A 22,103-nucleotide genomic window follows, 5' to 3' on the forward strand; every position below is an offset into this window, starting at 1 on the left:
TTTAAATTTAGAATCTTAATATTTTTTGTATTATTGTTACTATAACATTATGCTGAAAAGAGGTAGATTTGTGAAAACCAGTGTAGACTTGTGAAAAATTACCGCTCTAAATGACTAAAATATTATAGAATATAAGTATAATCTAATATTTAATTTCAAAGTTATCGATAACAATCCCTGGCATTCTATGTTATTTAACAAGTTGGTTGCCTGACATATTTTACCAAACTTTCAAAAATCGTTTTGTGTATCATTAATGATACTCTGATAGCTTACTGACTACGTCTTAATTAATTTTTATAGACATAATTTGGCAGAATTAAGCATTACATATGCTTCTCTTGTAATTTTGGTTTGCCTGCATTTAGTTATTAATAAACTCGTTTATTATAGAAAATAATTTTTGAATATCTACCGTGACTCTGAATTTAATTATTCCTTCTTATTCAAATCAAAATTGTAATTTTTTTACATTTTTTATTTCGTTCAAAAATTCCAATATTTCTTTATTAATTGTTTTGTATCATAGAAAAAATCATTTAAAAATGTACAGATTTAAATGAAAAACACATTTATATTGTTAAGAATATTGAAAAATACTGAATAAATAATAAACAAATTACAGTTGTATAATTTATTGTTGTACATAATATGTATTTTCATTGAATAATATGTATATATTATACACATATTATTCAATAAAAATAGTATATAATAGAATAGCATATAAACAGAATAATAAAAAATGAAATTACATTTAAGAAACTTATACTTTAGGAACATATAATTACAGTATTTGAGTTAAATTAATAAACTTCAATTAATTTTTTTTTTTACCAAAGTACTTTTTATTATTTCTAATGCTATTTTTTTAGATACATTTTATTTACAACAAACTCTTTACTAGTATAAATTTTAAAGTCAACAATATAGAAATTATTAAGACCTAATTTAAATATGTCAATCCCATATCTGTGTCTTTTATTTTATATGTATTGTCTGAATGATAAACCCCCATAAATGGTATGATTTATTATAGATTTATTATATATATTAAGATATTAGATAATAATATATTTATTATAGATTCATCAATACATACTGATCGAATTGGAGATCGTGCATTTTATATTTAGAGACTAGCAAGTTCATTAATTTATTTACTTTTAATAAATGATCACCAGCAAAACAAAGATCGTTATAACAATAAAGAAATGCTCTTAAAGGAACTCGAATCTTTTTATTTTCATAATCTGTGGTATATATGATGTATAGATTATTTGAAGGCATATGATTTAAACCCACCCACATGATAATCCCTAGAAATATCTTCATCTCATTGTGATTTACTTCTTTCCAGTGTTTATGATGAGATTGTAGCTATCTATGGATGTTTGTAAACGCAACGTTGTTATTAAAGTCACATTCATTAATAAATTTAAAATTTCATCATCCAAAAAAATAGAATCAAATCTATGTGATGTACCGTCGATTAGGATTTTTATTAAATCCGAATTAATGCCAACATATACATTATTTAAGTTAAGCATTACGAGTATACCTCAATTAAAATTTGAATCAATTTCTTCAAATAGGTTCTGGTACATATTGGTTATTTTTAGAATGGGATCATTGTATTAGATCTGGTATTTGAGGAATTCCTATTATTTGTACGTCGTAATTACAAAATGATAACAATTCGTTTGAATCATAGTATCAAATGATTTTTAATGATAAAAAAAATAAAAAAATCGTGAGTCATTATATTTAATCATTAAGAATGAAGACCATTATAAATATGAGGAGTATAGTTATTAACTATCAATATATTATCTAGGTCATCTTCTGAAGACTCATTATCAGACCAGTCGGACGAGTTATGATAATTTTAAATCACATTGGAGTCCACAGTTATTCCAAAAATAGATCAAAAACCGACAACGGTATCGCGAAAAGGAAAAAATTCAAAGAATGATAATTCAACAGTCTTGATAAGAATTGCACTGGAGCACAATGATAAGCGTAAGTATGTGATATTCAATTCATGCGGATTTAATTTTAACAAAACTCGACGTTTAATCGGGGGAGAAAATAAAATACATTAAAAAAAAAAAAAAAAAATGGGTGTATTAATTATTATTATTATTTTTTTTAATGTACAATCAAAACACATTTTTTTTAGACAAAAGTCCGTGGAATCTATCAACGAAATATTCGTCGACACGTCGGCCGCCCAAGGTCGATGATAACGGCTTCACAGAAAGAAAAACAGACGTGACATAGCGTGCGACGTATCACAAAAAATATAAATAAATAAAATATAAAAATTTTTGACGGCGTTTCAGGTCGTGCGTATTCACGCACTCGTACAATCTGCAAACCAATTTTATTCCACACGAGGGGAAGCGTATTCGACCGTTTTCTCGAACATGGAAGGTCTGAACCTCCTCGCTCCTCGTAACCTCACTCCCGGCGCGCGATATTGATTTCTAAAACTGCGACGCGATGTTTATGCGCGGGCCGGGAGGCTGAGGGCCGGTTGCCACGGGAACGTGCGTCTCGCGCCCGACCGCCCGATCCCGGGGGCGGTACGCGCACGGCTGATAACCATCGGGTTGATACGCGACCGCGGCACCGAGACCCGCGTTCGTCCCTGTCAGATTTCCATCGGGAGCCCAACGTCACTGGTGTCACACGACGTCCAGACCGCCGTCCAGCCGACAGAACGAGACCAATTCACATCAATAACACTACCTATATCATCGCAAACAACCGCTGCTGTTATCGTCCGCAGTTTCCGTCGCAGGTAATAATAACACACCGCCGCCGTTCCTCCCCGACTTAGTCGTACACGCACGATAATCGGTTGTTACGATAATTGTAACGATACGATCCATTATCGTAATACGTGCGCGCACGCCACGACGATGTCGTAACCGACTCATTGTTGTGTACACGCATAGGCGGCCGCGATCGTTGTGATATTTACTTTTTGATTTCCATTACGGTACGCGTTGTTATTATTATTGTTATTATTATTATTATTATTATTATTATTATTATTATTATATTGTTTTCGCTTGAACCGCATAGATTAGTTTTGTTCGACGTTACGATTTGACATTTTATTACATTCCATTCCCATTAGACGACATTCGATAGAGTAGTTATCGACGAGTTACGTTCGAATGAAATTTAATATCTTATACTTGCATACAAAATAATGTTATATACCAATACATCGTCATACGTTGCTGTGTATTAGTTTTTCATGTATTGTTTAACGCTGGATCTTACACCGATGAAATATGCACGTGTGATTTATGTTCGTTCTTCGTTTATTTATCGTATTGTACGCTACGGCGGCTCATCGATGAAAACATTTAGAAACTTAAATATGATCTGCACTCATCGTGTATATCAGTTGATTATACGCGTGTTAATAAGCACGGTTTAACATGCATTTGTTTTTTTTTAGTCGAATAAATCCAACCCTGGATTGTACGCATTTGAACGAATTAAGACCGGGTTGGAATTATTAATAATATAGTACATCAAAACTGTATCGTTATTTTTTTTTTTTTAATTCAATTGCGGATACTCATACACACATTAATTGATCACGTAAATAAAATAAACTCTTTCACTTGTACATACATGTTGCTACAATAACAGTATTTCACAAGCTTGATATCCAAAATATTGTTCAAAATTCAACACTCATTATTGTGTTACATATAAAATAATTAATATTAATTAAGATCTCTTAGAGGAGATACAACAAAGAGATCGGGTTGTTTCGCTTTATGTATGTATATTTTAAAAGCAATAATAAGTAATTGGATTCTGTGAAAAGCTGTGCTAAATTAATTATCTAGTCTAAAGGGTTTAAACGCTTTTTTAAACAAACTGATGGTTTTTGAGATATTTGTACAACGTTGTAGCGCCATAAATATTTTATAAACACGTCATATACCAATTAGTTATAAAATAAATCGTTGAAATTCATTAAATCAGTTAATTCGATTGACAATTAAAATGTAATTACTAAGTAAACCATATTTGGATACATATTTAAGTTAGATAAATATAGATAAGATGTTTTATCTTTAATGTACTCAAGTTAATAATCGGCGAAGATTCTAAAACGGTTTGATTATTATCTTCTAAATTTAGCAAATTACTAAAACCAGTCTCTTTAAAAATCAATACGTGTCGTAAGAAATATAATTTTTCGTAGTTTTTTTTAAATTTAAATAGTATCACGTAGATGATGGAAAAAATATTTATGTTTTATTACACAGGTTAAGGCTTTTTTTTTTTATGATTTTTAGACTAATCACAAAAAAAATTTTACTCAAGTTTAAACATAACTGTAATTTAAAAAAAAAACATTTCATTATAAAAAAACACTAATATTAGTTTAATTTGTTACATCAATAATAAAAATATGTTGTATAATTGATTATTATTATTGAACACAATTTTCCTCTGAAACTAAATAGAATAATATACATATATAATTTACAAGTATGATAAAATAATGTAACATGTTGATAAATTAAATTAATATGTTTCCAATAAAACCCATAATATAAGTAGAAGATTGCATGGAGTAATAATCGTTTTTACATCATATAAATGCACATTAATATTGTTAAATATAACTAAGAGTGTTTACTAATTATTCGCAAGCAAAGCAATAAATCAACATCAATTTATTTACAAATTTTATTAATATTAGAGTATAATGTTACGAAAGAAATTTTTATCGTGCAATGACAATTTATTTTAATTAATTAAATATAATGTTGAATTGATTAAGAAGAATACAGCATTGTAATTGTTTATTTTTCTGTACACAACGCATTGGTGGTGTAGAAGATTTACCATGAGATAAGAAAAAAATAAAAATATAATTTATTATAATATCGAAAGAAAAACTTTTGTTCCGCAAAAATTTAAGTACATTAAATTAATTAATTAATAAAATAAAATAAAATAAAGTAAATAAATAAAATTAATTTTAAGTACTTAATTTATGTCAGTACTTCTTAAGTGAAAAGAAAATTTGGAAATATGTTTATTAAAAACACTAACATGTTGTATTCACAAAATTATATTATTAAAATCATTTTTTTAAGATACCAATTCGTTATTTTTTTTCTATATTGTTTGTATATGATTAAAATATCGAGATTTATAATTTTTAACGACTAAAGTAAATTTGATAGTATTATGTATGGTATATGTAAATGTTATGTACATGATATAGGTTGATAATATTTTATTTGAAATATTAGTATAATAGGGTTATTTGAAGTTCTAATGTTTGAAATTTGTACAAGTTTATCCTTATAAAATTGAAGAAATATGATAAAATACCATTTACGAGTAATAGAATGGATAAAGAAGTATACTTTTTTTTTAAATTTAAATCAAGGTAAACAATATACAAGTATATTTAAGTTAGGTTAAGAGCTTCATTGTGATAAAAAAATGTTAATTTTTTTATAACAAAATTATTATAAAAGAGTTCAAATGTTTCTATTAAATTAAGGTTTTCTTAATTTCTAATATTTTTAAAAATATTTAAAACATTAAATGTATTTAGTGTAATCTAAAAAATGAAGGGTTAAAAATTATTTTGAAATCGGTATATTTAAAATTATAAATCTATGTACTATAAATGATTTGTGTGTTGGGAATAAATAATGATATATTCATGTGAGCGTGTATTTGTTTATCAAAAAATATAGATTATTGAATGATAACAAATAAATAAATAAAATACAATAATAATAAAACAATCGTTTCATTATACATAATATTTAACTGATGTAATAATTATTTCCTAAAGTGATGACTTATCATATAATATTATTGTATTTATGATACTATTGGTGCCTGTTGGATCATAAGCCATGCCTGGTCTCATGAAGTCTAAAAAGTCCACCGACGACAAAGACGACAAAAACCATATTTACCGCAGAGTTACCGTATCTTTAGCCAGAGAAGAACACTCTAGCTTCTCCGACGAGGAAGTCATGAACCATCCCGGGATGGTGAGGTTGATGGGCTACCTCGAAAGTTTGCCAGTGGCGGAGCGAATCCTCGAGTTCACAGTACAGTCATCTGAAGAAGAACGTCAAAATCAGTCAGGATTTAGAGTCCACGAAACCGAAGAAGCTCGCAGAATGCGAGAAATAGAGGAAGATCGCAAAAACTACATGAACCGTTTTTTCCGTTAAAAAATGTATCCATAAAAGTAAGTCAAACCGATGAATGTTCACTAAACAAAAGTATAATAATAATATAATATTAATACGGTTTTAACGGAACTTAAATTTTCTGATGTCTTCAATATTTTTATCCGTTTTATGTTACGCAGTTTATGGGAATAAATAGTTAACTGAAATTAAAAAAAAAAATTGTATTTGGATAATTATTTCAGTTCCTGAAATGTGTTTACATAACAAAGCTTGAAAACTTGAAATTTGATTATAATAATTCTTGTACAGTGAACTTAAATTTTCAAAAAACTATAAACGGACTTATTGTGATAATTATTTTTACTAGAAAATGTTTAGTTTTACAGAAAAAAATTAATTTTGGTGAAGTCTTATCTTCGTTAATTCTGGTAAAATAATTATATTTATAATTTTTATATTCAATGCGTTGAACCTATCTGTATCAATCCTGTATTAATACAATTCAAATACTTACTGTTTCATATTTTATTTCTACGCCGCTTCGTTTAAACTATTCTGCTAATCACTGTAAAAAATTAATTCATAATTGTTACATATTGTAAACAAATATCTTCATTTAATATAATTATTTTAAATCCCGTATCGAGGTAAAAATGTTATAATTTTTATAAAATAAAAATGTATGAACGATTTTTTGATTTTATTTTTAGATTCCGGCAACGTAGCTACTTATCCAAGAAAGTTTATCCACTCAATGAATCATAATCGTTCTTTTGATCAGTTTAATTAAATATATATCAATAAAATAAGAATATACATATATACATAGGTAATGATAGCATTGTATTGTTTTTTTTTTGCTCCAAATTATTTAAAAAAAATATGTTAACCTATGGTACACAATATAATTAAAATTTATATATTAAACAGTAAGAAACTACTAAGAATAATAATATAACTGATGTATAAAGTATTTTTAAAATACTATTTTATTGTTTGTTTTTACTTTAAATATCAAAATCATATAATCTGTTACATGGTTGTGGTTATGGTTGAAATCGAATACATTTCATAAACAACTTACATATTGTATTGTAACATAATATAATATATTATATATAATACAATAAATTGTAACATATTGTACAATTTGCTTACAGTTTTGATTTTAATTAAAATGTATTTGGGATTTTCTATTGTAAACTTTAAATTCTAATTATTAGTAACATATCACTTTATTCTGATGAAATAAAATAATTAAATGTATACACACTGCAAATATTATGATCATATTATGTCGATAACATAAAAAAATATTGTATACTTTTTATTGAAATCAATTACTGTCATAAAACAACAATAAAATCTGAGTAAATTATATTTAACTGTTTTTTGAGCAAATTTTTTTTTTTACCAATACAATTAGATAAAATATTATATTAGCATTCTAATTTATACCGTTTTTATCGTTAAAAATATACCAATTCTATAAAAGATCAAATAGTGTAATTTTTTTTTTTTATATAGAGATCTTATGTTAACTATGTAAAACAAATTGTTAACAATTAAAAATAAAAACTTGTACTTCTCTTTACGCGCATTTTATTTAAGTATATATATATAAAAGTGTAAATATATAGAACAATGATCTTTCAAATATGATATTGTTGTTTTAATAGCAACTGTAAGATTGGAACAGTAAAATTCACAGTTCCGGTACAAAGTCAAATATTTAAGTTTCTACTTTGTAATCACAATAAAAAATATTAAACATTTTACAAACACGTAAACAAGTAATTAAAATTAAAGTGAATATTTAGTAAATTCAAAAATTAAATTTTCATCGGAAATACTTAATACAAATGTACTAAGACTGTAGGTAAATATTATTTTAGACTTCTGGACAGAATTAAGAATTATCAATTGTTCAAGCAATTATTGTCCAAAATTTAAACAATGATTTAGACTCCAAATGATAAAAATGAGTGATGGGAATAATATAATAGAATAATCGAATCATTCCATTATATTAAATAATCGAATCATTCGATTATTATTTTTTGATTATTAAAATAATGGAATGGTTTTAATTATCCAAATAATGTTACCAGACATATTTGTCAAAAGAAAATTGATTCAATTATTCGAAAAAATTGTGTATTTTACTCATTGCCCATTGGGTACTAAATTAAAAAGTCGACTGTCCATTAGTATTGTATAATTATTTATTTTATTTTTAATCATTGGTATAATTCCCGTTATCGGTAATCGCCACACTAATTGGTTTAATAAGTATAAATATTTGGATTGAAAATGCATTTCACTTTCATGCTTATAAATAATCATTTGATCATTTATACAACCAGTTCAAGCAATAAAATTATGAATCATTGGATTATTTGATTATTTTGATTTCATGTACTAATCATTTGATTATTTTGTTTTTGACTACTAATCGATTATTTTGATTTCGTTTTCTAATCATTCGATTATTTTGTTTTCGACTACTAATCATTCGCTTATTTTGTTTTCGATTACTAATCTTCGATTATTCGATTATTATTATTTTTGATTACTATTCATTCGATTATTTCCATCACTAATACAAATGTAATATTGCGCTATTCGTAACAATAAAGTTCTGTTGTTTTCATAAAAATCAACTTTATTCTTAAGTCAGTTTTTCATCGTAGACTTATCTTCATAAATTAAATAACTTAATAAAAGCAATTAGTTCTAATCAACATTTAACGTCATATGTTGAATAACATAATATATATTTACTTTTAAAGAAGAATTAAAAAAATAATATTGCTGATTTACAACTTTATTTATTAAATTCGTTAAATAGTTCCAAAGCAATTGAAGTAGATACAATATAGTGAAAAAATAAATAAAATTTTTGTGTTTTGACTAATCATAGTTTGAGTAAAAAGTATCTAATGAGGTATTTTCAAAAAATAAAATTTCTTTTTTGGTTCAACTATTCAATATTTGTATTTAATTATACTCATGACCATGAAATATTAAACTGAACTAAATTAACTTTTATAACTAAATTTGACAGAAATCAACTGAATTCATCATGCAGCTAGCTAATTTTTAAATTTAACTAAATTTTCTAATTTGGTTACTTACACAGCCTTGATGATAGTTATATACTGTAAATTAAGTACCAAATATTTAATATACTTAATTTTTATAATAATAATTTAATTTTTAATATTTTATTATATATATATTTAATTTTAATATACTTAAAAAAAAGACATAACAAACCATGGTGAAAATTAAATTTTACATAGGTAATATAAATATTTAAAATTATAATTTATCACGATTTTATTATAATATTATCGTTGCATTAAACTTTTGAGTATATAATTATATTGTTTTGAAATACAATCAAATTTTTTCAAGTTTAAGTATTATTTCATTTGGGTTTGAACTTGATATGCTCAAGCTTGTAGAATTTTTTATACTCTTATGTATATTATTTTGCACTTAATAATCGAATTAGAATTTATATTTCATGTTATTAAGTACTTAATTATGTTATGTAAAGCATAATTAAATGTAAGATAATGTAGACTATAACTAATATAATCGTTATCGATTAACAATAAAATAGGGTCTCGAAAATCCGAACAAGATTGGGGAAAGGGGTCGTTCGGGTTACCGATTTATTGAGATTATTTATGGCTTAATAAAAACATCAATTTTATTGTAATTTAAATTATGAAATTTATTTTTATCTGTATTAATCATGTAAAATTTCGTAATTTAAAAAGACAATTATACACAATAAAGATAATGTATACAAACAATTATTATAATTATATACAGGGCCGGCTCAAGGTATAAGCGAGCTAGGCACCTGCCTAGAGTGGCACTTTAATAGGGGCGGCATTATTACCGAAATTATTTTTGATGAGGCAGGCCATATGGGTTCCCCGCCTACAATATTCAACGTAATTTCAGAAAGCATATTTATAAATTATAATTTGTAATGTTTATTTATATTAATTAGTTGATAAATTTATTGTTGTTTTAAACATCCTTTTACATTTATTTTATTTAGATTACTTAGTAATTTAAGTCAATTTTACTAAAATAACTATGTTCCAAATCTATTTTATTGATAGAAATATTTTTCCATGACATTTTCTTTTAAGTTTCAATCATTAATCGATCTCTGTTACGTTATTCGATATTAATTTTAATCGTTTTTCGTTTCTGTTTCGTTATCCGTTATCCGTTTTCAATCGTTTATCATTTACTGATATGTTATCTGATATCGGTTTCAATCGTTTTTGAATAGTTTAACGTTATACTAATAACGTTATCAAAACGTTTTGGTGTCCTGTTTAATATTACGGCCTACGCTGGGCGTTTTCATTTATTTCAAAAATATTAATAACCACACAATCACTTCCGCGATTTCCAATAGTCCTGATAGTGATGGGTTTTGCTTAATAATTATAGAAATCATTTTTAAGTCTTTTTACATATAATATTATACATAAAATAAGAAAAAAAAAATTATGTAGATATATGACATAAAAAATAGGAGGAAGGGCTAAGTTAAAATAAGAGCTTAATTTTTTTTAGAGACGGCAAAATTTAATTTTGCCTACTGCAATATTTTTGCTTGGGCTGGCCCTGATTATATATGTGTATAATGTACAGCCAGTTAATATAATATTTATTACATAATATGAACCTTATTATTTAAAACATATATTTAATATTATTATTATGATATACATACATATGTATTAATATAGCGATGCGATATTTTTCAAGATCGTTCGGATTAGCCTGTGTTCAGATTATCGAGACTCTACTGTATTTGATAATATTATATATATAATAAAATACCCAAACATAGTAAAATATAACGCTCTTATAGTTTGAATTTATACATCCAAAATAACAATACATGTAAACGTTATATAAGGCGTTTTGTAGTCTAATAAGTCTAGTCGAATCAAATAAGGAAAAATAATGGAAATAATTCCTCGAAAGTTGAATTTTGATACACAATCAGTCCATAATTTTTTTTAAACGTAAGTTCAAAATTTAATAAGTGTAAAACTAAATAGAGGGTACGCAAACCTTTTTAATCGATAGAGAACTATGCACATGGGGTATGTCTAGGAACTTTTAGTATATAAATCAGTAAGTTGTTATCAGTAAGATTGTGTACCAAAATTCAGCTTTTGAGGAATTAGTTCCAATCTTTATAGGTTTTTTTGTCTAACTTGACTGATCTATATGATCAATGCTAATTTAGTTATTCATTCCGAGAATAATCCTAGTGCTCTTGGATCCCACGCTAAATGTTTCTCCCACATTAAACATAGATCCAGGTATATGCCCTGCATAATTCTTAATAATTCCTGCTTCATATGGTAATCTACGAGAAACCATTTTTGGTTTTGGAGCTAAGGTGCCGGCTATAGTCGGTAGTTTCAAGTTCGCCTTTTCCTTCTCGTAACGTGAAGTGAACAACTTCAGCGCCTCATTGGTGATAGAAGAGTTTGTAGCGCCATGGAAATTGTTCAAACAAGGTATATGTCCTGTATAACCTTTCTTCAGGTACTTATCTGTATTTTCCATCTCCATGAAATGAGGAGGAACAGGACGCGTTGGAATTTTATATGCATACATCTCATTTACTTTTTGTAAGCCACCTGGTATCTAATATTTCAATAAAATAAAAAACCAATGATTTATTTCAAAAAAAAAATTGAGTACGTACAAATAATATAAATGAATAAATAATTAATTCAAAATGCAGTAATTTCTAGATAAAATCTCAAAAAATATTCAATACTATTTACTTTTGCTATTATTTATTATAATTTATATTTTTATAAAAATTAAATTATAATATTTTATTTTATATTTTGTAAACTTAAATTTAAACTCAATTTTATAAAGTAAATATTAATTATATGGATTTTACTTTTTTTATGTAAATAATGTTTGAGGAAAATAATAAGGTAAATACGTATAGATATTCTGTATTGGTAATTAAAAATCGATTTTAATTTAAATTGTTTTCATTAAATAAATAAAAAATAATTTTACTACACCCTCAATGAATATATGTGTAAGTATGTATATATTTTGTATATAAATGTATAATAAATAGTACAAATACATTTCAAAATTATATCAATAGTTATATCGGATAACTCGTGTCTCAAAAATTGAAGCTAGTGAAAAATAATAATCAACAATATTTAAAAGATGTACTTCGTTTGAATCGGAAAAACCTTAATTAGAACTCAATTAAATCGAGGACAGCCGACATGAAAGGACGAAAAAGACTTTAAAAGCTAAGGATAATAAATTCCGAGTGAAATGTGGATACGAATAAAAATACATTAGGACGTTTATAGAACAATAAAAAGTTTACAGATCAGAATGATTACGACATTATAAGTGAGCCGTAATAAAACGTGTGATATACCTCTTTAGATGGACGAGTATGAGTATTTGTGGTGTCGTCTTCGTTTGTCTTGATTATTTCATTTCCATTTTCCTCGGTGTTCAAAGGTTTACAATCAGGACATAAACACGTATTTTTCTTTTCCATAAACTTACATATCCCAATTGCTGCATTCACAGGAAATCTGGTGTATATTATCCATATGTAATTTTTACCAATATGTATTAGATATACTAAAATCTGCATTCACTATGATATTCTATGATAACGGTGTGCAATTTACAAAAATGTCCGAAATCACACGACTCTCATTTATTAAACTAATACTGATTGTTCGAAATATAGAGTTACAATTCTCCCCTTCTCCCTGGTATGTGTATTACATGCGCAAAACGAGTTTTCGGCTTGAGTTATGATGTAATGATAATTCAACAGCGTTATGCTTTAAATCAATGAAACCTATTATATACTGCTTTCGATGAAACGCATTGTTGAATAATTACTCTCGGATAGTAATAATCAAGTTGTTCTAGTTTCCACAATCGTCAACGAGTAATTATGTTTACTTGTGTCCGTCCTGGAATCTGTATTGGGGTACGTGTCCAGTGTAGCCGATCACCATGTCCTCCGTGTACCTGCATTCCTTATTGTCGTGACACCGGTTCTGCAGAGCTTCCTTGTCTTCTTTTGACACCCATTCCTCATGGGGCTTACCCAACTCGAGCAACACCAATTTTTTTGATCGTTTTATCCTCTGGTCCAAAAACAAAGTGTTCGTCAGCCTGCCATATGTCTCGCCGCAGTGGAACTTTAAGCCGGGCACGAATCCCGTGTATCCGGTCAGATAGTGCGGCTGCGGTGGTAAAATTTTCCTAATAGATGCCATTTGTATTGTGCCAAGTGAAGATTTTTAAAATTTTAAGATGTAAATTTCGAACCGTCTTGATTATAACCACTATGGTTTTTAAATAAATTTAAATAATATCCGATAGTCACTATAGAAATGTTACAAACGTATGACCTAGATACACACGTTCAAAAAATAATATAACAATAAATTATACTTACAGTACTATAATCACGTACCTATTGATTGAATAAAAAAAAAAAAATATTAACATTTTATAATACGAATTAAAATTTAAAAAGGAAAAGAATATAATGGTTTTTTACATTTCAGTATAGACTTAGGTATAACTTTACAAATATTCCATAATATTTCGTTGGGCACTGCTCTGTTTATCATAACTTTAAATGATTATGAATGTTTATAAATAATTGATAACTGGTTCAATATTCGATTTGTGTAAATCATAATTTTTGTAATTTGGTTAACATTTTATTTATAATGCCAGTATGACAACATCCTAAAAGAAAGAAATTACATTTAAAAAAAAAACAAATTTTTATTAAAGGAAAATATATTTACAATCTATTGCAAGTGAATACTAAGTAAGTGTGATAACATTGGTTAAATAACCTTTAAGTATATGAGTAAAAGACCCTCAGCAGTGCCACCTGACTAGAAGAAAAAAAACAAATTAAGTTTATAATTACTTCTACTCTATTAGATACCTAACCGTCAATCCAAGTATAAAAAATATTTATGTTAGATCGTTGATTAAATTGAACTTTTTAATATTCATAAAAGAAAAATTACCTATTATATTGGCATTCAAAATGAAATAACTTATTGGTATATTGCATCGGTGCACGTATCATGTAGGTATATAATTGCAATAATTATATTTTTATGATTAAATAATTATATTGTTTTTATAATAAACAGATTCACCGTTCAGCTGTTTATGTGTGAAACGTTAATCATTGTAATAAAAAATTCCAATAGAAAGTAATATTCTATCTTTTGTCAAAAAATAATCAATCGTTTGGTATTTATTTTCTAATGCTGTCACATGTAGAGGAATACAACATACTATTGTTGTAATCAACACTTGTTTTTATAGTGAGATTTTTAAAACAGTTTAATAGTATATTTTAGTTTATACAATTATGTACAATTTTTTTAATTTTTTTGATTGCACTTGATGTAATATTAAAAATCTATTAAGATCGTTCCATTGTTAATATTAATTTTTGAGATGCAATTAATTGTTTTCATTTTTGTGCGATATATACATGAGTAATAATAAGAAATATATTAAAATGTCTAGAGAAATACATGTATATGTGCATATTTTAATTAATTCATTAATTAAAAAGAGATTTTCCAGATTTAAAGCTGTCTGTTTGCCACGGGATAATAGTTTAATAGACAATGACAGTGAAATTAATTTTAATGAATCATTTTTTTCATTGTTAGTCTTACGATAAAAGTTAATAATATTTGATTATGTAAATGAATTGATCAGTCTAAAAATCTCTGAATAAAACCTCTTTTTAGCTTCTAAATGATAGGAGTACCGTAACTAAATGCAGGTGATTAAAGCGAAGTATATTGGCAGCCGCGATTTCAACTATACATTGACTTTTATCTGTATTTATTTTAAAATCAGTTGTATGATAAAAAACTAAAACTTTTACAGAGTTGTAAGACTACGTGAAAAAGAAGAAATAATGATAAACATTAGGCATTATTTTTTTCCGTTTTTTATCAGAATGTTGAAAATGTAAATAATAAAACAACGGTAATGCTAGGGATTAGGTTAGATATGTGTTACATAATTTTTTTTATTTTTTTTTTTTGCACAAAGTTCAAAACACGACAATTCATTTTATTCGAAAATAATTTTTTTATTTAAAATCATTTTAGTATGATGAATAAACGAAAAACTGTCATCGTGAGTTATTCAAACATGTTATAAAAAGTAAAAATATATAAGTATAGTATACTATTGTATTTATCTGATATCTCACCTAAAAACATAGGCTTTTAACATTTAGTATTATTAACGCAAAGGTTGATTATAGTTTTGCTTATCGTAGGTGTTTTTCGCGGTAGAAAGATTTTTATTTTAGCTTGCCAAGACGGATAAACATTGTAGTTCACGGAACGAATACAGTTCAAGATGTATAGAACAATTGTATTATAGGTATATGCTTTTGGAAGTAATACCATAACCGAAGTCGAGTGCAAGGATAGTCGACGGAACAGATTCAATTATGATGCTTTCACAAAATCCGGGAAATGAGCCAGTCAGAAAGTGTTAAATCTCTCAGCGTGAATCTGCGAAATTTTTTCACTGCTCGAAGAGGGCGTTGAAACGAGTGGTTCACCATTGTTTATAGTGGTACGCGATTTGATTCAAATCGTTCGAGGGTTGAATATTCTTCGTAATTTTGATATACGTGTGAAATATAAAATAATCGTTTCTTTATGAATTTCAGACGAAAAGTTGTATTGCGCTGAAGAAAACCTTTCAAAGTAAATTCATAGAAGAAGTTTCTTTATGTTTTTTTTTCAGTTCTTGACAAGAGAATATTATTTACGATTTAGCGTTTTAATTTTTTCTATTATTTATCACGATAATTTCTCATAACTCGACAAAAAACCTTCAACTTTACAATTGTTAACATGTAAATAAATTTAAATCAATTTTTGTTAGTGAAAAAATAAAAACGCTGCATCGTAGATAATTTTCTTCTCTTTATAATCAAACAAAATTGAACCCTCAATTGAAAACTAGATATTCACATGCTTAAATCAGAAATGTAACACACTTTCTTGAATTCTTGTTAACGGAACCAACAATTCAATAATCAGCAATAAAAAAAATAAAAATAAAATCTTTAGTGAAAACAAATACTTTTTTATCGTTTCGTTCGGAGCGCAATACAAAATAATAATAAAATAATATTGATACGATCTTGTAATTATTATCGCGAACCCTGTAAACAGTTGGAGACCAATATCCATGTGTGTATACGCGGTTCCCTCTCCAGGACATGAATACCGTGGTAAATGCATTTCGCACGTTCATTTGAACTGAGTCACAACAGGTATAAAGTAAATTGATCAATAAATTTATAATCCTGTACCATGTTAATGCATGACATGTACTGACACAAAAGTTTTATTTAATATTGATTGAACAATGCAAAATGTTATTCACTGTAACAGCAGATATTGTTATATGTTTTGTTTTTATAGATCAATGATAAATATGTTTAAGCACATTTTGAAACCAAAGTCTCTGGTACTATGGATTGTTTTATTCACATTAATTATATGGACTTATACATTTTATTCGTTGACTGCATTTACAGATGTTTTGAACGAACACCACTCATCTATACTTGGTAAGTGTTTGAACAATTATTGTACTACTAAAATTGATACAGTTTTTTACGTAGAACGAATAGTGTCAAAAAGTCAATTACAGTTGGTGTAATAATTGTAATCGAAATACATATAAATACTACTGATACGGTCTTACATTGTGGGCATTTTTAATGAATTATGATGTTTTATATTTTTTTATTCGTATTTATCTCGTAAGTTATAATTAAATATCATGAAACGAGGTAAACATTTTACATGTGTAAGAATCCGAAAACACACTTAAATGAATAACACTAAACATGTTTTGGTAATTGGTTTGCGCCTCTGATGGAATTTCTATCCACGCCCTCGTTTGCATCTCAAATTGTTTTGTAACGCGTTGCACGGCTTTCCAGGTACGTCCGGGTATCTAATCAAAACGCCAGGCTGCCGGATTCCGGAAATGTATTTAAACGGGCCCGAGGTCGACAAGTACATGAACTACAACGAAAAGTTGGACTGCAGGTCCATGTGGAACTATACATTGCCATTGGTTACGTCCAACCTGACGGCGTTGATATTGAACGCGACCGCGCGGACCGCGTTGATCGTCACCGAGCGGCATCCGAAGTTCGAATGTTATTACAGTGCCGTGAAAAGACCGGTGGTCGAGACCGGCCAGGACGTCAGCGGGTTCAACGAGAACAGCGTCAAGTACGACCCGAACGCTGATAGGTTTAGCATATTGTTTTACGGTATCGTACGGAATAGTTATAAATCTTAACGATCCTCCGCGGCAATTGACCGGAACGCTTTCGAATGCCCGTCGGATGAATTACCTACAATTAGCGTTCGAACGGTTTTCAATCCTAACGCTTCACAATCCACTAGCCGATTATATTCGTCCGGTCGTCGAGTCGGAAAACACCACAAAAGGCAAACCCTTTCTCTTTACGTACCAATTATGTTTTATTTACCTGACATTTATGTATGCGCTTTAAGCGAACAATTCAAAAATTTCCGAAAATTGGGTGGACAATTTTTATATGCAATACATACGGACCGTTAAAACCTTTTGTTAATTATGTTTTATTCCAAAAAATTCTCATATCGTTCATCCTCAAATGCTTTATGGCAAAAATGTTTAGATCTCTCCTCGACGATGTATGCGCGGGGTATCAGCACCTAGTTTAATTTGGTTTTCATGATCGAAAAAAATATATCACATATCCGAATCGAAATCTTAATCGGTTTGTTATTTTATAGCATGGGTGGGTAACTGGCGGCCCGCGAACCTTTTATATCTAGCCTGTACTATATTTTAAAATTACATCATGCAATTTTAAAGTAGGTATATCGTCTATACTCTAACTTATCGATATATTAATTATTATAATATCTAAATGTCACATGTATGTATAAGTACAGCTTTCAACCATAGCTGTTTGTACCGAGCTATTTAGTTTCTTCGTATCATTCGTATAGTTTTGTCGTGTGTGTTAAATGTATACAAATTCATATTTCGAATGACCTTTTTTATTTACTTTTTTTTATGCTCTGGCCCGCAAGATTTTAATTTTCTAAAAATTGGCCCTCTAGTTACTTTGAGTTGCCCATCCCTGTTTTATAGGATCGTTAATAATAAAAAAAAAAAAAAATAAATAAAAATAAAGAAATCTTTTTACCGGTTTACTTGAACGGTTTCGACATTGTTCGAGTCCCAGGCGCAATCCATAAATACCGTGCACTGGGTACCAAGCCGGTGTGTTTTAATCAATACGTTTTTTGCAGACTCGGGGAGAAAGTGTACTTCGAGGACGACGTAACGGTATCGGACGAGATGATCGAAGCGATATGCACATTCAACGGCAACGTGGTGTACAAAGATTACCATATATTCGTGCGCCCTGCCCCGGCGGCGATGACGCGTCGGGACGGGGACGTGAACGTGCTGATCCTGGGTCTAGACTCGGTGTCACGGCTGAACTTTCACCGTCAGATGCCGTTGACGGACGCGCTGCTGTCGCGGCTCGATAACGTGGAGATGCTGGGCTACAACAAGGTTGAGGACAACACGTTCCCGAACCTGGTGCCGCTGCTGGCCGGACTGTCGGTGGACGAGCTGCGGAACCGGTGCTGGCCCCGAGACGACGGGTTCTTCGACGAGTGCCGCTTCGTGTGGGACGACTATAAGCGGGCCAACTTCAGTACCACGTTCGCCGAGGACAGCCCGACAATCGGAACGTTCAACTACCTTAAGCCCGGGTTCCTGGGCCAGCCGACGGACCACTACCTGCGACCGATCATGTTGCGCGCGGAGCACGGCGTGGGCCACGGTTGCGCCTCGGGGAACACGATGTGCTGCGCGGGCGGCCGATTGGCCATGGCCGCGCTGCTGGACCACGCACTGAAGATCACTATGTCCGCGGGCAATCGGCTGCACATGGGCTTCTACTGGTCCACCAGCCTAACGCACGACTACGTCGAGTACGCGCGGTTCGGGGACCGTGACCTGGCCGCGTTCTTCGCGGCGCTTGACGCCACCGGTATGCTCAACAACACAGTGGTGCTACTGATGAGCGACCACGGTATCCGGTGGGGCACGTTCCGGGACACGTACCAGGGTGCCCTGGAGGACCGGCTCCCCATGTTGCGGTTCGTCGTGCCCGAGTGGTATGTGCGTGTGCACCCGGCGGCCGTGCGCAACCTGCGTGCCAACGCGAACCGGCTGACCACGCCGTACGACGTGCATGAGACGCTGCTGGAGCTGGCGGACGGATCGCTGGGGTCACCGGGATCGCAGTCCGGCCGCGGCGTCAGTCTGTTCCACGAGGTGCCGGATGACCGGACGTGCGAGGCGGCCGGTATTCCGGTGCACTACTGCAGCTGTCACGACGTGAGGGTGACGCTGAGGCCGGACGACGAGGACGCGGTCCGGGCGGCCAACCTTCTGGTGCACTATGCGAACGCGGTGCTGGCGCCGTACCCACGGTGCGCCAACCTCACGTTGCACCGGGTAAACGCGGCCGCGGTGCAGATGGGCCGGGACAGCGCGTCTACGCGGGATTACGAGGTGCGCGTGACCACAGTACCAGGGCTAGCCAAGTTCGAGGCGGTGATGCGGGAGGACCGGGCCACCGCCGGCCGCTTCAAGATGGTAGGCTCGATCAGTAGGTTGAACATGTACGGCAACCAGAGCGAGTGTGTGCGCGATGCCAAGATCAAACTGCTGTGCTACTGCGTGCTAGGCGACTAGGCGCGCGCGGCCCGTGACCAGGCTCGACCGTAAAGCTGTAATGCCCGTCGCACGACGTCATTATACACCATCGCACTCGGCGCCTTAAGGGTCGGGACCCCCACATACGGGATTAATATTAGTCGTTTCATCTTGAACTTGCGACAGTAGCAAACGCGAATCCGCAATAACGATCGGTTCCACCGGTTACAAACACCGATATTTTCGTTTGCGAGACGAATAGTTATCGCCAATGCTGAGCATTAACGAGCTAAAAAGCTAACATTAAGTTACTTTTTACTAAGTTACATAACGGGTTAATTCATTTCTTGGTACGATTAAGTTATTTAATTTTTCTTTATATAAAACCTATAGATTTAAAATAATATATTGTGTAAGAAAAATAATAATAACAACTATATATATAAGTAACAAATATTGAAATGGTATATTATTGTAAAGGCTTTTTTTATTATAACTAGATTAATAATAATACATCATCGAACTGTTTCGCACAATTCTTGGATTTCAACAAGTATTGAAATAATGTATATAAATACAAGTACGTCATAGCTAATACCAAATTACAAAATACGAATGTATGATGTATTTGGATAAAACAACATAATGGTATTAAGTTATTATAAGTTATAAATGATAATTTATAATAATGTACAGATATTGAACAGAAAAAGCCAAAGGGGTAATCATTATTGTGAAAAGACAAACTAAATGATATTTAATACAGTATCCAATACACGTTTGTAAACTCTTATTAATTTTTGATTATAATTTTTTATTATGCATAATTTTATATAATTTGATAGAAATAAAATTTACGGCAATAACCATGATTTCGATATAAATAATTTAAGCGAGACTTTTGTGTGTCGTAAAAAGTTATATTTCATAATATTTGTTTCGTATTACTTCCCGTGCGCTGAAAATAATCACCAAAATAAAATTAAATAAAGTATATAACTGTCGATGAAAACTTGTGGATAAAAAATACATTCAAATAATATAACTATATTGTTGAATTTCATAATTGATTTAGTATCAACAGCAATTAATACAATAACCAATATTTGTTTTAAATAATAAGACCTATATTATGTTATGCTTTAACAAAAGGTATCGTTATTTTTTCTAATAAACTTGAATACTTTTACAAGTAAACTGAAAATAAAAGTAGCTTTTAACTTAACTTACATTTTTTTTTATTAACTCAACTTAATGATATAAAAAAATCATTTAACTTGTCCAGCCTTGATTATAAAACATGCGCTTATTGTGAAAACAAAAACATGAATGTTTTTTTATTTTGTTAGTTAAAAAATATAAATAAAAATTTTGTTTATCGTACATTAGCGTTTAATTGATTCTGATTGATTTGCAACCATATGATCGTAAATCTCATGTTGAGAAATGATTATTTAAACACGTATTGTACGCTTGTTGTATTTTTTCAAACTGTTATTAATTATATTCCTTGTTTTTTACATGTGATATTTTCTATATTTACAATCATGTACATTATAATGTAATACATTAAGTTGTTATCATAAAGTTTTTATACTCCGTTCGGTATTAGTTTGATTTCTTATTTATTAATAATAATTTGTAGTACCTAATTAATTGTTTAACACATTTGTTTAACACCCATTATAGTTTATATTATTATAAATGTCGACTCCTATGAAACGTCTTGCGACTAGCGTTGACGAAAACGCTTCAGCGGAACAATTGTTGATTGTAATGATAATCAGTGCTTGATATGGCAAAATTAAAGATGGGAGACTCTGTTTGTTTAAAAAAGAATTGCGTACCCAAAACTTGTTAAGCATTATAATTATAACGTATTAATAATAGGGGAATGCTAAAATTTCTAAACATTAGAAGAGGTACTCCGTTCCCCTGTATCACCCCTCAAGTGGAGCACTGATATTATATTTTATTATTATCAATTATCAT

General features: G+C 30.1%; 3 protein-coding genes across 4 annotated transcripts; 1 reads left to right on the forward strand and 2 right to left on the reverse strand.

Moving 5' to 3' along the window:
- The first annotated feature begins 1,921 nt into the window (after positions 1–1,921).
- LOC112686533 lies at positions 1,922–20,502 on the forward strand. Of its 2 annotated transcripts, XM_025558876.1 has the most exons (6): positions 1,923–2,022; positions 2,183–2,806; positions 15,726–16,632; positions 16,784–16,932; positions 17,311–17,608; positions 18,686–20,502. In XM_025558876.1, exons 3-6 carry the CDS (start codon positions 16,595–16,597, stop codon positions 20,148–20,150), a joined length of 1,950 nt encoding a protein of 649 aa, XP_025414661.1. In that variant the 5' UTR covers positions 1,923–2,022; positions 2,183–2,806; positions 15,726–16,594; the 3' UTR covers positions 20,151–20,502. The 2 variants fall into 2 exon arrangements, with proteins under 2 accessions (XP_025414660.1, XP_025414661.1); XM_025558875.1 differs by having other exon boundaries at positions 1,922–2,022; positions 15,726–16,932.
- Positions 11,505–12,819, reverse strand: LOC112686560 (UPF0605 protein CG18335-like). Its single transcript, XM_025558909.1, has 2 exons — positions 12,694–12,819; positions 11,505–11,915 (listed from the first exon to the last, which is right to left on the reverse strand). The coding sequence occupies exons 1-2, from the start codon at positions 12,817–12,819 to the stop codon at positions 11,505–11,507; spliced, it is 537 nt and encodes a 178-aa protein (XP_025414694.1).
- Positions 12,352–13,772, reverse strand: LOC112686534 (protein FAM166B-like). Its single transcript, XM_025558877.1, has one exon. The coding sequence runs from the start codon at positions 13,556–13,558 to the stop codon at positions 13,235–13,237; it is 324 nt and encodes a 107-aa protein (XP_025414662.1). The 5' UTR covers positions 13,559–13,772; the 3' UTR covers positions 12,352–13,234.
- Positions 20,503–22,103: the final 1,601 nt, after the last annotated feature.

Source organism: Sipha flava, unplaced genomic scaffold, assembly GCF_003268045.1.
Source record: "Sipha flava isolate LNK unplaced genomic scaffold, YSA_version1 314_pilon_pilon, whole genome shotgun sequence".
NCBI classification, from domain to species: Eukaryota; Metazoa; Arthropoda; class Insecta; order Hemiptera; family Aphididae; genus Sipha; species Sipha flava.